Source organism: Amblyraja radiata, chromosome 39, assembly GCF_010909765.2.
Source record: "Amblyraja radiata isolate CabotCenter1 chromosome 39, sAmbRad1.1.pri, whole genome shotgun sequence".
In the NCBI taxonomy this organism is placed as follows: domain Eukaryota; kingdom Metazoa; phylum Chordata; class Chondrichthyes; order Rajiformes; family Rajidae; genus Amblyraja; species Amblyraja radiata.
The window spans coordinates 3,300,158-3,312,179 of NC_045994.1; the positions used below are offsets into that span (position 1 = coordinate 3,300,158).

At 43.3% G+C, this 12,022-nt stretch overlaps 1 protein-coding gene across 1 annotated transcript in view; it reads left to right on the plus strand.

Annotated features, from left to right (window-relative positions):
* LOC116967400 (inactive carboxypeptidase-like protein X2) overlaps positions 1–12,022 on the plus strand; it is a 90,306-nt gene that overhangs the window by 62,757 nt on the left and 15,527 nt on the right. The window contains exons 14-18 of the mRNA XM_033013920.1: positions 2,494–2,638; positions 4,463–4,545; positions 7,311–7,434; positions 8,863–9,059; positions 10,446–10,619. Of these exons, the coding sequence (XP_032869811.1) occupies positions 2,494–2,638; positions 4,463–4,545; positions 7,311–7,434; positions 8,863–9,059; positions 10,446–10,619 (723 nt within the window). The remainder of the gene's footprint in view (positions 1–2,493; positions 2,639–4,462; positions 4,546–7,310; positions 7,435–8,862; positions 9,060–10,445; positions 10,620–12,022) is intronic.

Below are 12,022 nucleotides of genomic sequence, written 5' to 3' on the forward strand. Positions count from 1 at the left end.
GTCGATGATGGAAAGGGTCAAGAACTTCAAATTCCTGGGCATGCACATTTCTGAAGATCTTACCTGGACCCAGCACACTGATGCAATTATAAAGAAAGCACATCAGTGCCTCTACTTCCTGAGAAGATTATGGAGAGTCGGGATGTCAAGGAGGACTCACTCGAACTTCTACAGGTGCACAGTAGAGAGCATGCGGACTGGTTGCATCGTGGCTTGGTTCGGCAACCTGAGCGCCCTGGAGCGGAAAAGGATGCAGAAAGTTGTGACCACTGCCCAGTCCATCATCGGCTCTGACCTCCCTACGATTGAAGGAATCTATCGCAGTCACTGCCTCATAAAGGCTACCAACATTATCAAGGACCTACACCATCCTGGCCACACACTCATCTCTCTGCTGCCATCAGGTAGAAGGTACAGGAGCCTGAAATCTGTTACATCCAGGTTCAGGAACAGCTGCTTCCCCACAGCCATCAGGCTATTAAACTCGCCATATAACCATATAACAATTACAGCACGAAAACAGGCCATCTCGGCCCTACAAGTCCGTGCCGAACAATTATTTTCCCCTAGTCCTATCTACCTGCACTCAGACCATAACCCTCCATTCCTTTCCCATCCATATACCTATCCAATTTATTTTTAAATGATAAAATCGAACCTGCGTCCACCACTTCCACTGGAAGCTCATTCCACACAGCTACCACTCTCTGAGTAAAGAAGTTCCCCCTCATGTTACCCCTAAACTTCTGTCCCTTAATTCTGAAGTCATGTCCTCTTGTTTGAATCTTCCCTACTCTCAATGGGAAAAGCTTGTCCACGTCAACTCTGTCTATCCCTCTCATCATTTTAAAGACCTCTATCAAGTCCCCCCTTAACCTTCTGCGCTCCAGAGAATAAAGACCTAACTTATTCAACCTTTCTCTGTAACTTAGTTGCTGAAACCTAGGCAACATTCTAGTAAATCTCCTCTGTACTCTCTCTATTTTGTTGACATCCTTCCTATAATTGGGCGACCAAAATTGTACACCATACTTCAGAATTGGTCTCACCAATACCTTGTACAATTTTAACATTACATCCCAACTTCTATACTCAATGCTCTGATTTATAAAGGCTAGCACACCAAAAGCTTTCTTTACCACCCTATCTACATGAGATTTCACCTTCAGGGAACTGTGCACAGTTATTCCTAGATCCCTCTGTTCAACTGCATTCCTCAATTCACTACCATTTACCATGTACGTTCTATTTTGATTTGTCCTGCCAAGATGTAGCACCTCACACTTATCAGCATTAAACTCCATCTGCCATCTTTCAGCCCATTCTTCCAAATGCCCTAAATCTCTCTGTAGACTTTGGAAATCTACTTCATTATCCACAACACCACCTATCTTAGTATCATCTGCATACTTAATAATCCAATTCACCACACCTTCATCCAGATCATTGATGTACATGACAAACAACATTGGACCCAACACAGATCCCTGAGGCACCCCACTAGTCACCGGCCTCCAACCTGACAAACAGCCATCAAACAAACTCTGCACAATAACAGCCTATTGCACTTTATCTGTTTATTTATGTGTGTATATATATGATATGGTCGATGCTATATAGACGCACTGAACTGTTCTGTATTTATGCTTACTATACTCTGTTGCAAGCAAGAATTTCATTGTTCTATCTGGGACACATGGCAATAAACTCTCTTGACTTGACTTGAGTCTATCTGGATCAGAGTTGAGAATAGTGCATGGCTATCGCTCACTAAGATATTGTACTGGCCAAATATCAAACAGGTTAACATGTATCTAGACGTTGTAAGATATTACAGGCAGTGTTTCACACAGACAACAGGTAGAATGCCACATTAAGCAACTGTTACATATTACAAAAGATGACAGATCCGGGACAAATGTAGTTGGTTCATGGCTGTTTATTACATCCAGGTTGTTATCCTATCCATGCAACATAACTTCCTTTCAGACCACAATCTGTGGGCTTAAAAAGTAATACATTGACAGGAGTCTGTAAAGGGTCTGCCTGATGCAGAACAAAGGCCATAACTGGATCAAACCTAAATTGGGTTACGTGGACTAATGGAGGACCAAAAGGATGAAGCAGACTCCCACAAAATGACCAGCTGAAGAAGGGTCTCGACCCGAAATGTCACCTATTCCTTCGCTCCATAGATGCTGCCTCACCCGCTGAGTTTCTCCAGCATTTTGTCAGTCCCACTATGGAAATATCTTGTCCTGAATCCTAGATCAAGTGGAGTTTCTCAATGGAAGCACATCTCTAAGACGTTATGCACTTGCGACCGAGGGTACGTGTTCAACCTTCAGCTGGTCGTTGTGAAAACCAAGACTAGGCAGTTGGCATAAATGAGCAATTACTCAATTCATCTAAATACAACAACAAGATTCATATTGATGATAGCTCTGACTGGACAGAGACATAAAATAACACATATTCTTACCCTTCTTTCAGCTATTTTTCGGGAACGTGGACACAGACACACCAGTTCTGAGTGAATTCCCAGAAACAGTTGTTGCTCGTTATATCCGAATAAATCCACAGAGCTGGAATGGAAGTCTGTGCATGAGAATGGAGGTGCTTGCCTGCCCAGTGTCCGGTAGGATTTTCTTTTCTCAAGCAGATACTGTAGACCGGTAAAGAAGGTGCATGGTGCGTTTGCCTTCACCAGTTGGGGCTTTGAATATAAGAATCGGGAAGTCAAGTAGCAGCATATGTTGGTTCAGCAACATTTGGAAGATTGTATGAAACAATTACTGGGAGAATATGGAAGCTTTGTAGAGGTTTATCAGGGTGCTGCCTAGATTAGAGAGTATTTGCTGTAAGGAAAGTTTGTAAGAACTTGGATTGTTTTGCACTGGAACAGTTAGATCTCTCTAAACTTCATTCACAAACTCTTTCCATTTTGAGCTTCTTCTTCTGTCGTATGTCTTTTCGACCTGCAGCTCCGTTGAGGCGAGCCTGGCCAACGTGCCATCGTCCAGGTCAATCAGACCTCGTTCACCATTCGGTGGCCGGTGTTTGGGGCAACTGGTGACTATGTGCTCCACTGTCTGTGTTGGGTCCCCACACTCGCAGGAGGCGCTGTCCACGAGGCCCCACCTCTTCATCGCTACTCCATAGTGTCCGATGCCTGTCCTCAAGCGGGTGAGGGTCGTCCACTGCATTCGGGGCAGGGATGTCCATGGGGTACCATTTTGATAATAATCTGAGATAGTAGCTACCCTTCTACTTGCGTTTGAAGCAGCAGAAGTTATGTAACGGCCTACAGGCGCTGTAGCCAGTGAGGCCTGCCGCATTCAGCTGCAGCAGGGTGATGCCATCCGGTTCAACATCCGTAGGTACCTGCCCTAAAAAGGGCGCATGCTCCGGGTTGGCGCATAGCCCAGCGACTGAGGTTGCATTAGGGCTGCAAGCCGCGGCGACTGAGGTTGCATTAGGTTGCAACTGTGGCTGCATTATTCCTGCTGCTCTCTCCGCTTGTTGTTGTCCACCTGACTGAGGTCAGTTGACAGAGTTCACCACAGGGAGGTCGACAACATGAGCCCCATAGTAGCTGTACAGAGAGTTTGAACAAACTAGGATTGTTTTCGAAAATAGACACAAAAAGCTGGAGTAACTCTGCGGGACAGGCAGCATCTCTGGAGAGAAGGAATGGGTGACATTTCGGGTCGAGACCCTTCTCAGACTTGTTTTCTCAGGATTGTTTTCTCAGGAGTGTCGGAGATTGAGGGGACACCTGATTGAAGCATATAATATTATGAAGGATTTTTCAAGTCAGAATTCTTCAGACTATGACAAATGACAATTCAGGTTGGATCTGAAGAAGGGTCCCAAGCAGAAATATCATCTGTTCATTGCCCTCCACAGATGCTGTCTGATCCACTAAGTTCCTTGAATAACTTGTTTTTTGCTTAAGTTTCCAGCATCTGGAGTCCCTTGTTACCCAAGAGAGATCTGTATGTTCATACCTTCACAAGTTATAGGAGTAGAATTAGGCCATTCGGCCCACCGAGTCTACTCCGCCATTCAATCATGTCTGATCTCTGCCTCCTAATCCCATTTTCCTGCCTTCTCCTCATAACCCTTGACACCCGTTATAATCAAGAATTTGTCTATCTCTGCCTTAAAAATATCCACTGAATCCACTGTAGACTCACAGGAAGATTTCAGGTTCACACGTGGATGGTCGGAGCTGTGAAACAGTCCTGCTAATTTATGCATCACTGTGCCACCCACTAACTTAAAAAATGTGTAGGAAGGAACTGCAGATGCTGGTTTAAATCGAAAATAGACGCAAAATGCTGGAGTAACTTAGCGGTACAGGCAGCATCACTGAAGAGATGGAATGGGTGACGTTTCGGGTCGAGACCCTTCTGCTGACTGACTTAAAAACTTTAAAAATGTGCTCTCTATCACGCAGCACCCAACCAATACGAGTCATATCAAGTGACTTCAGCAGCAGGACTTGACTTCAGGCACCACAACTACAAAGATCTGCGTCAGGTATGGCTAACAAGCTGCTGGATGTTACATATGACATATTACATATTACAAGAGAGGGTTAGATGTCGCTCTTAGGGATAACGGAATCAAGAGATATGGGGAGAAAACCGGAACGGGGTACTGATGTTGGATGATCAGCAGCATTCATATTGAATGACTGTGCTGGCTTGAAGGGCCGAATGGCCTACTCCTGCATCTATTTTCTATGTTGGGCATTCACACATACTCCTGTCATCGGGAGCAAGAGAGCATCTGTAACAGTGATTCTTGACCCACAATAAGAATCGCTGAAGCATTGTTTACTGCACTTCCGCTATCCCCTCCACAGGTCTGTTGCATTCCTCCTCACATTACAACCTATCCTTTAACTTTGGTTCGGTCAGCCAACATGAATGTTATCCCCTCAACCAGTGTGCCTAATCATGTAATCTCTCCCAGTAAAGTTGCTTTGGACAAAAGTTGGGCTCCGCTGTAGAACATGATCATTCCGTCCACAGCTCAAGCTGAAAAGGCTAGAAAAACTTTCAAATACAGAAATAAGGTCATATCTAAATGAATGGATTGAAATGGCAGGTTGCACATGCTATAAAATGGGCAACAATATCATGAATGAATGAATTCATTAATATGTTTCTTGGCCAAGTATATTCACATACAAGGAATTTGCCTTGGTGCTCCGCTCACAAGTAACAACACGACATACAGTAACAATTAAGAATGGTGAAAAAGTTACTTTTATAACTACTAAACAGGTTCGCTTCATAATAAACAGACACCACACAAACTGTTTGGTAGACCAGTTCAAAACTTTACTTATTATCGGCCGATGGAAGGGAGGAAGAACTCTAAGTCAAGTGAGCAATTACAGACACTTCACCGTCCTCATCCACTTCTCTGAACAACAGAATTACATCGCATTATATAGTGTTTTTTTGTCACCTTAGCACATTCCACAGACATTAGTCATGGTCAGAGGTACAGGAAAAGGCATCACATCAAAGGCATTTTGTCACAATCCCTTAGATCAGTCTAGCTTTTCCTCTCTTGTCACCTCCTCCCTCATAAACATAGGACACTGGTTTACGATATCTTACTTCAAAGAGATGACTCTAGCTCCTTCTCTGCTTGTCACTTGGGAGACAATGTTATAGTATTTATTATCTCACACACCGCAACCTGAGGCAAGCCTAATTTGAGACTAAATATAAGCTGTAAGCTAGCCCAGAAACCAATTTTAATATCTTCTTATTTTTGTAACTTTATTCGGCTTCATCAATGGCACATAAAACATTAAACATTATCATCCACCTAACGTAGCATTCTGTATGTTGATATTATTTGCTTCTTCAGAAGTGGGAAAGGAAACTTTTATTAATGCAATTTTAGAACATTCATATTCATCTGTACCTTCATCTTTGTAATAATTTTCTAGAAATATGCACATACCTAACGGATAATGCTATTCCCCGTCTCAATGCTTTAGGCACATTGCCCTTCGTCAGTCAGGGTATTGATTATAGAAGTTGGGATGTTTTGTTAAATTTGTACAAGATAGGAGACTGCATTTGAAGTATTGCGTCCAGTTTTGGTCACCCTCCTAAAGTCAAAGGCAATGTCAATTTTATTTCACTGCACCCGAAGGTGCAGTGAAATGAATTTGCCAGCAGCGATACACTTAAAAAGAACACACAATACACAATAAGATTTAACACAAACATCCACCACAGCATTCTTCACTTTGGTGGAAGGCAACAAAGTTCAGCCAGTCCTCCTCCTTTGTTCACCCGTGGTCGGGGCCATGAACCCTCCGTAGTCGCCGCTAGGGACGGCCCGATGTACAGGCCCTCTTGTTGGGATGATCAAAACTCCGATGTCGGGACCGTCAAACACACTCCACGGCTTGGAGCGCCCGAATCGGCACTTCCCTACCAGAGACCGCGGCTTCAGGATGTTATAGGCCGTAGGCCAGCGGGTCGGAGCCCTTCTATTGGAAGGATGTCACTAAGCAAAGAGTGCAGAGAAGATTCACAAGGTTGTTGCCAAGACTCAAGGGCCTGAGCTATAGGGAGAAATTGAGAAGATGAGGACTTTATTCCTTGGAGCTAGAAGGCTGAGGGGTGAGCTGATAGAGATCACAAGAGTAATAGATAGGGTGAATGTACCGTCTTTTACCCAGAGTAGGGGAATCAAGGACATGAGACTGGCAAGATTCAAAAGGAACCCGAGGGGCAACTTTCTCACTCAGAGGGCAGTAGGTACATGGAACAAGGGAGCTAGTTAAAGCAGGTACCTGAACAGCATTTAAAAGGGACTTGAACAGCTACATAGATAGGAAAGATTTAGAGGGATATGGGCCATAGATGGGCAAATTGGGACTGAGGTGGAACATCTTGGTTGGAGATAGATACGAAAGCTGGAGTAACTCAGTGGGACAGGCACCATCTCTGGAGAGAAGGAATGGGTCGAGACCCTTTTTCAGACCTTGGATTGTATTTCACTTGACAGCTAGATCCCTCTAAGACTTCTCATCTGAAGAAGGGTCTCGACCCATTCCTTCTCTCCAGAGATGCTGCCTGTCCCGCTGAGTTACTCCACCATTTTGTGTCTATCTTTGGTTTAAACCAGCATCTGCAGTTCCTTCCTACATATCTTGTTTGGCATGGATCAGTTGTGATGAAGAGCCTGTTTCCGTACTGTATTGATTCTAACATGTATTTGCAATAAATAAAAAAAACATTGAGGTTTTTTTTTTTATTACCTGCTAGCTGATGAAGGTTGTGAATGAGCATTGCCCGAATATTACTCGGATTTATAACATTGGAAAAAGTTCCCAAGGATTGAAGATATACGCTATGGAATTGTCAGATAATCCGGGAGAACATGAACCTGGTAATTATCACAAATATCAAAATCAAAGTAATAATTATTGCTCATTCATGTTGCAGTAATAGTTAATGGTCATCGGTGTAATTATTACTGGCATCTGCATCAACACATGGTTAATACTATGGTTAGTATAGTACATGGTTACGACAAGCCTCCAGTGATATCCGGATTGCAAATCATCCCTCTTCTGAGAAAGTAAAATCTGGGAATGGTTTGTGACAATGACGCAGCTGGTAGAGAAGCTTCACAGCACCAGGGACCCAGGTTCAGCCCTGACGTCCGATGCTGTCTGTGTGGAGTTTGCATGTTCTCCCTGTCAACATGTAGATTTCCTCCTACATCTCAGAGAGGTACACGTTTGTTGTTTAATTGGCCAAAATGTCAAAAAAGTCAAAGTATCCTTTATTGTCATTCAGATCTTTCGGTCTGAATGAAATTTCATGCCTGCAGCCATAAATATAATAAAAATAACAAAAACACACAATAAACACAAATAGTGGAAGTGAAAGTTGAATAACATAAAACTAGTGTGAACGGGTAACCAATGGTCAGCATGGATTCGCTGGGCTGAAGGGCCTGTTTCCATGCTGTATCTTTCTATCACAAACTACATTAGATGTCATTAACTATCATAATGAGCCTTGAAAATTGAGTGCATTTGATTCAAATAAGAGTATCTATATTAGATTTATTGTTCATGGAACTATTGTTCAGGATATATTAACATCATAAGGTGACAAGGAGTAGAATGAGGCCATTCGGCCCATCTAGTCTACTCCGCCATTCAATCATGGTTGATCTATCTCTCCCTCCCAACCCCATTCTCCTTTTCTTCTCCCCATAAGCATTTCCCATTGAGAGTAGGGAAGATTCAAACAAGGGGACATGACTTGAGAATTAAGGGACAGAAGTTTAGGGGTAACATGAGGGGGAACTTCTTTACTCAGAGAGTGGTAGCTGTGTGGAATGAGCTTCCAGTGGAGGTGGTGGAGGCAGGTTCGATTTTATCATTTAAAAATAAATTGGATAGTTATATGGACGGGAAAGGAATGGAGGGTTATGGTCTGAGTGCAGGTAGATGGGACTAGGGGAGAATAAGTGTTCGGCACGGACTAGAAGGGCCGAGATGGCCTGTTTCTATGATGTAATTGTTATATGGTTATATGGTTATAACCTCTGACGCCTCATGCACCGAGGGGTGATAAGAAAGACTTAGTAATGGCTCGAAGGGCCGAATGGCCTACTCCTGCACCTATTGTCTATTGTCTATTGTCAAACTGTATGAAGGAATCAAATGAGTCTTGCGAAGACTGTGAAACAACAGTTCTTTTGGCCACATTGTTGTCAAGCTTCTGAAAATAGTCACCGTTTTAACACTGTATCGCTCTCCTGGTAACTTGCATCTAACGGTGAACATTTATTGTTTTACAGGGGAACCAGAATTTCATTACACAGCTGGAATGCATGGGAATGAGGTCTTAGGGAGGGAGTTACTACTGCTTCTAATGCAATTCCTGTGTAAGGAATACATCTACGGAAACCCCCGGATCACACGATTAATCGATAACACAAGGATACACCTTGTACCCTCACTCAATCCAGACGGTTACGAACTGGCTTATGAAATAGTGAGCACCCAATTGGAAATATAGTCCAAGAGTTGTTAATTTGGCCAAGAGGCCCTGATATAGAGCAGGAAAATATACTATTAATTGATTAAATATGCACTGTTCAACCTTAGATGTGTTTCTATAACAGTTAGTGTTAACCTTGTGACACCCCTGTAAATTAATGAGTTGTAAGGTTTGGTTATATATGAGGCTGTCAGCATTGTGCTTAAGGGCCTGTCCCACTGCGGTGAAATAATTGGCGAGTTTAGAAGCGTTTAGGAGAGTTTGAAAAAGTGTCATGTTGGAGACCTCCTTCGATCTCCTTCGACTATGTTGAAGACTAGCTTCGACTAGCTTTGGGAAAATTGGACACTGGATAGTGGAAAGTGAAGACGACCTCCTTCGATCTCCTTCGACTTCCCTTCGACTATGTTGAAGACTATCTACGACTACCTTCGACTCCTCTCGCTTACCTACGGCTAACATGCCGACCTACTACGACCTACTTCGACTAAACCTACGAGTAACAAAAATATCGATTTTTTTTCCATGGCGACCTTTTTTTACTCGCGGGCATTTATCAGCATGTTAGAAAATACGCCGCAACCTAGCTGAGGCCTCGAGTACACGGGGACTACTCTCGAGCATGAAGGAGAGTTACAAAGACCTCCTAGGACCTCGTGTCTACCAGGCTGCGAGTATGAGTCGAGGGCAAACACTTCAGAACTCGCGGATTAGGTCGCCGCAGTGGGACAGACCCTTTAATCTTTCAGATATTATTACCAGTGAATAGGGAGTGAAAATTATGTTGAAAAGATGGAACATGTTTTCTCTTTGTATCTAGTAACATTATCTCTTTGATACTGGCATGACAGTGAATAGAATGGCTGTAGAGTTTCCCATCTTCACACTCTGGCTTCAGAAGGAGAGATTGTAAATCCCATTAGAACAATGAGTAAAGACAAGTGCCAGTGCACACAATGTCCATGTGAAATATAATGCCACGATATAGACAAATCTCATCGGGCTGCACATGACCCATATCTCTCCATTCACTGCATATCCATGTGCTCATGTAAAATTCTCTTCAATGCCACTATCTTATCTGCTCCTCCACCACCACCCTTGGCAGCACGCTACAGGCACCCACCACTGTATAAAAAAACTTGCCGCGCACATCTGCTTTGAACTTTGCCCCTCTCACCTTAAAGCTATGACCTCTAGTCTTTGACATTCCTTTTTAAGCGGGGTTATCAATTTAATGCCAGACTGTTGCACCTTTGAAAATTGTGCAGGATCAGCAGTGTCCGAAACTGTGGGTTAAAAAATGGATTATTGTACAAAAACAACTGTCATACCAGGGAAAATGTTAAAGAGAGCCAAGTTGCTTCTGTTCTCACACAGGGGTCAGAGTTAAGCAGCTGGGCGCTGGGGTACTGGACAGAAGAAGGATTTGACCTCGGGGACAACTTTCCAGATCTGACTTCAATATGGGCTACAAAGGACCCAAGAGGTGTTCAAAAAGTTGCCAATCATCATCTTCCTATCCCAGAGGAATATCAGTCAGAAGATGGAGCGGTGAGCAAGCAATTATTACATCTTCTTCTTATCGAGTCCACACACACGATTAGAAGTTGTTGAGCCAGAGCTGAACACACTTCTCGGTATCTGTATACAATGGTGTCTATCTTGTCGCTTCGAGTGCGTGGTGGAGGAAAAATTGGTGAAAACAGGGCCGTGACGTGAAAGCTCTTTCCTTAACCCCCGACTATTACATGCAGAACATGCATTATCATGGGGCTGTTCACAATCCTTAATTCAACAGACAATTTGGATAAAGATTAAAATAACATTGCAAAATTGCAGAAATGAAAATATAATAGACAATAGGTGCAGGAGTAGGCCATTCGGCCCTTTGAACCAGCACCACCATTCAATGTGATCAAGGCTGATCATTCCCCATCAGTACCCCGTTCCTGCCTTCTCCCCATATTCCCTTAACTCCGCTATCTTTAAGAGCCCTATCTAGCCCTACCTCTCTTGAAAGTATCCAGAGAACCGGCCTCCACCGCCCTCTGAGGCAGAGAATTCCACAGACTCACAACTCTCTGTGAGAAAAAGTGTTTCCTCATCTCCGTTCTAAACGGCTTACCCCTTATTCTTAAACTGTGGCCACTGGTTCTGGACTCCCCCAACATCGGGAACATGTTTCCTGCCTCTAGCGTGTCCAAACCCTTAATAATCTTATATGTTTCAATAAGATCCCTTCTCATCCTTCTAAACTCCAGAGTGTACAAGCCCAGCCGCTTGTATAAAATGCAGCCATTTAACAGTCCCATTAAAGTATTTTAAATGATGTTCTAAGGCTTCAATAGAACATCAGTTCCATCTCAAACAAGTAGATTGCAGCATCACCTCAATGAAATGCAGAGGGAAGGGATAGGGTAAGAGATGGTCCCTTTCTAAGTATCTATTCCCATGTATAGTGCAGCTACTAATTGAAGAGTGTATGTAAATCTAACCAATTGAAGGATCACAGATTTCATACCCAGTCTGTGTTCACAAGAACTGAAAATTAAATTAAGGGTGTCTAGACAACAACTCTCTCGGGTATTAAGACCTAGTGTGTTGATTTGTCAGATGCACCAGAACAATGACATAATCACTTGCAGCAGCCTCACGGGCACGTTAGAAGACACAACAGTGAATAAATGTACATTGAATTTTAATTTTTTGTAAGTTAACTGGGCCATTGTGGTGCAAAAATATAAGTACACAGAGCAACAATGGTAGTGAAAAATCTGAGGGGGTGGGTGCTGAGGTGCAGTTGTGGTTAGGGTTTGTGCAAGGTGTTTAGAGAAGCAAAGATCAAGCTCTTATTCAATACCCCATTCCTTCTCTCCAGAGGCGCTGCCTGTCCCGCTGAGTTACTCCAGCTTTCTGTGTCTCTCTTCGGTTTAAACCAGCATCTGCAGTTGCTT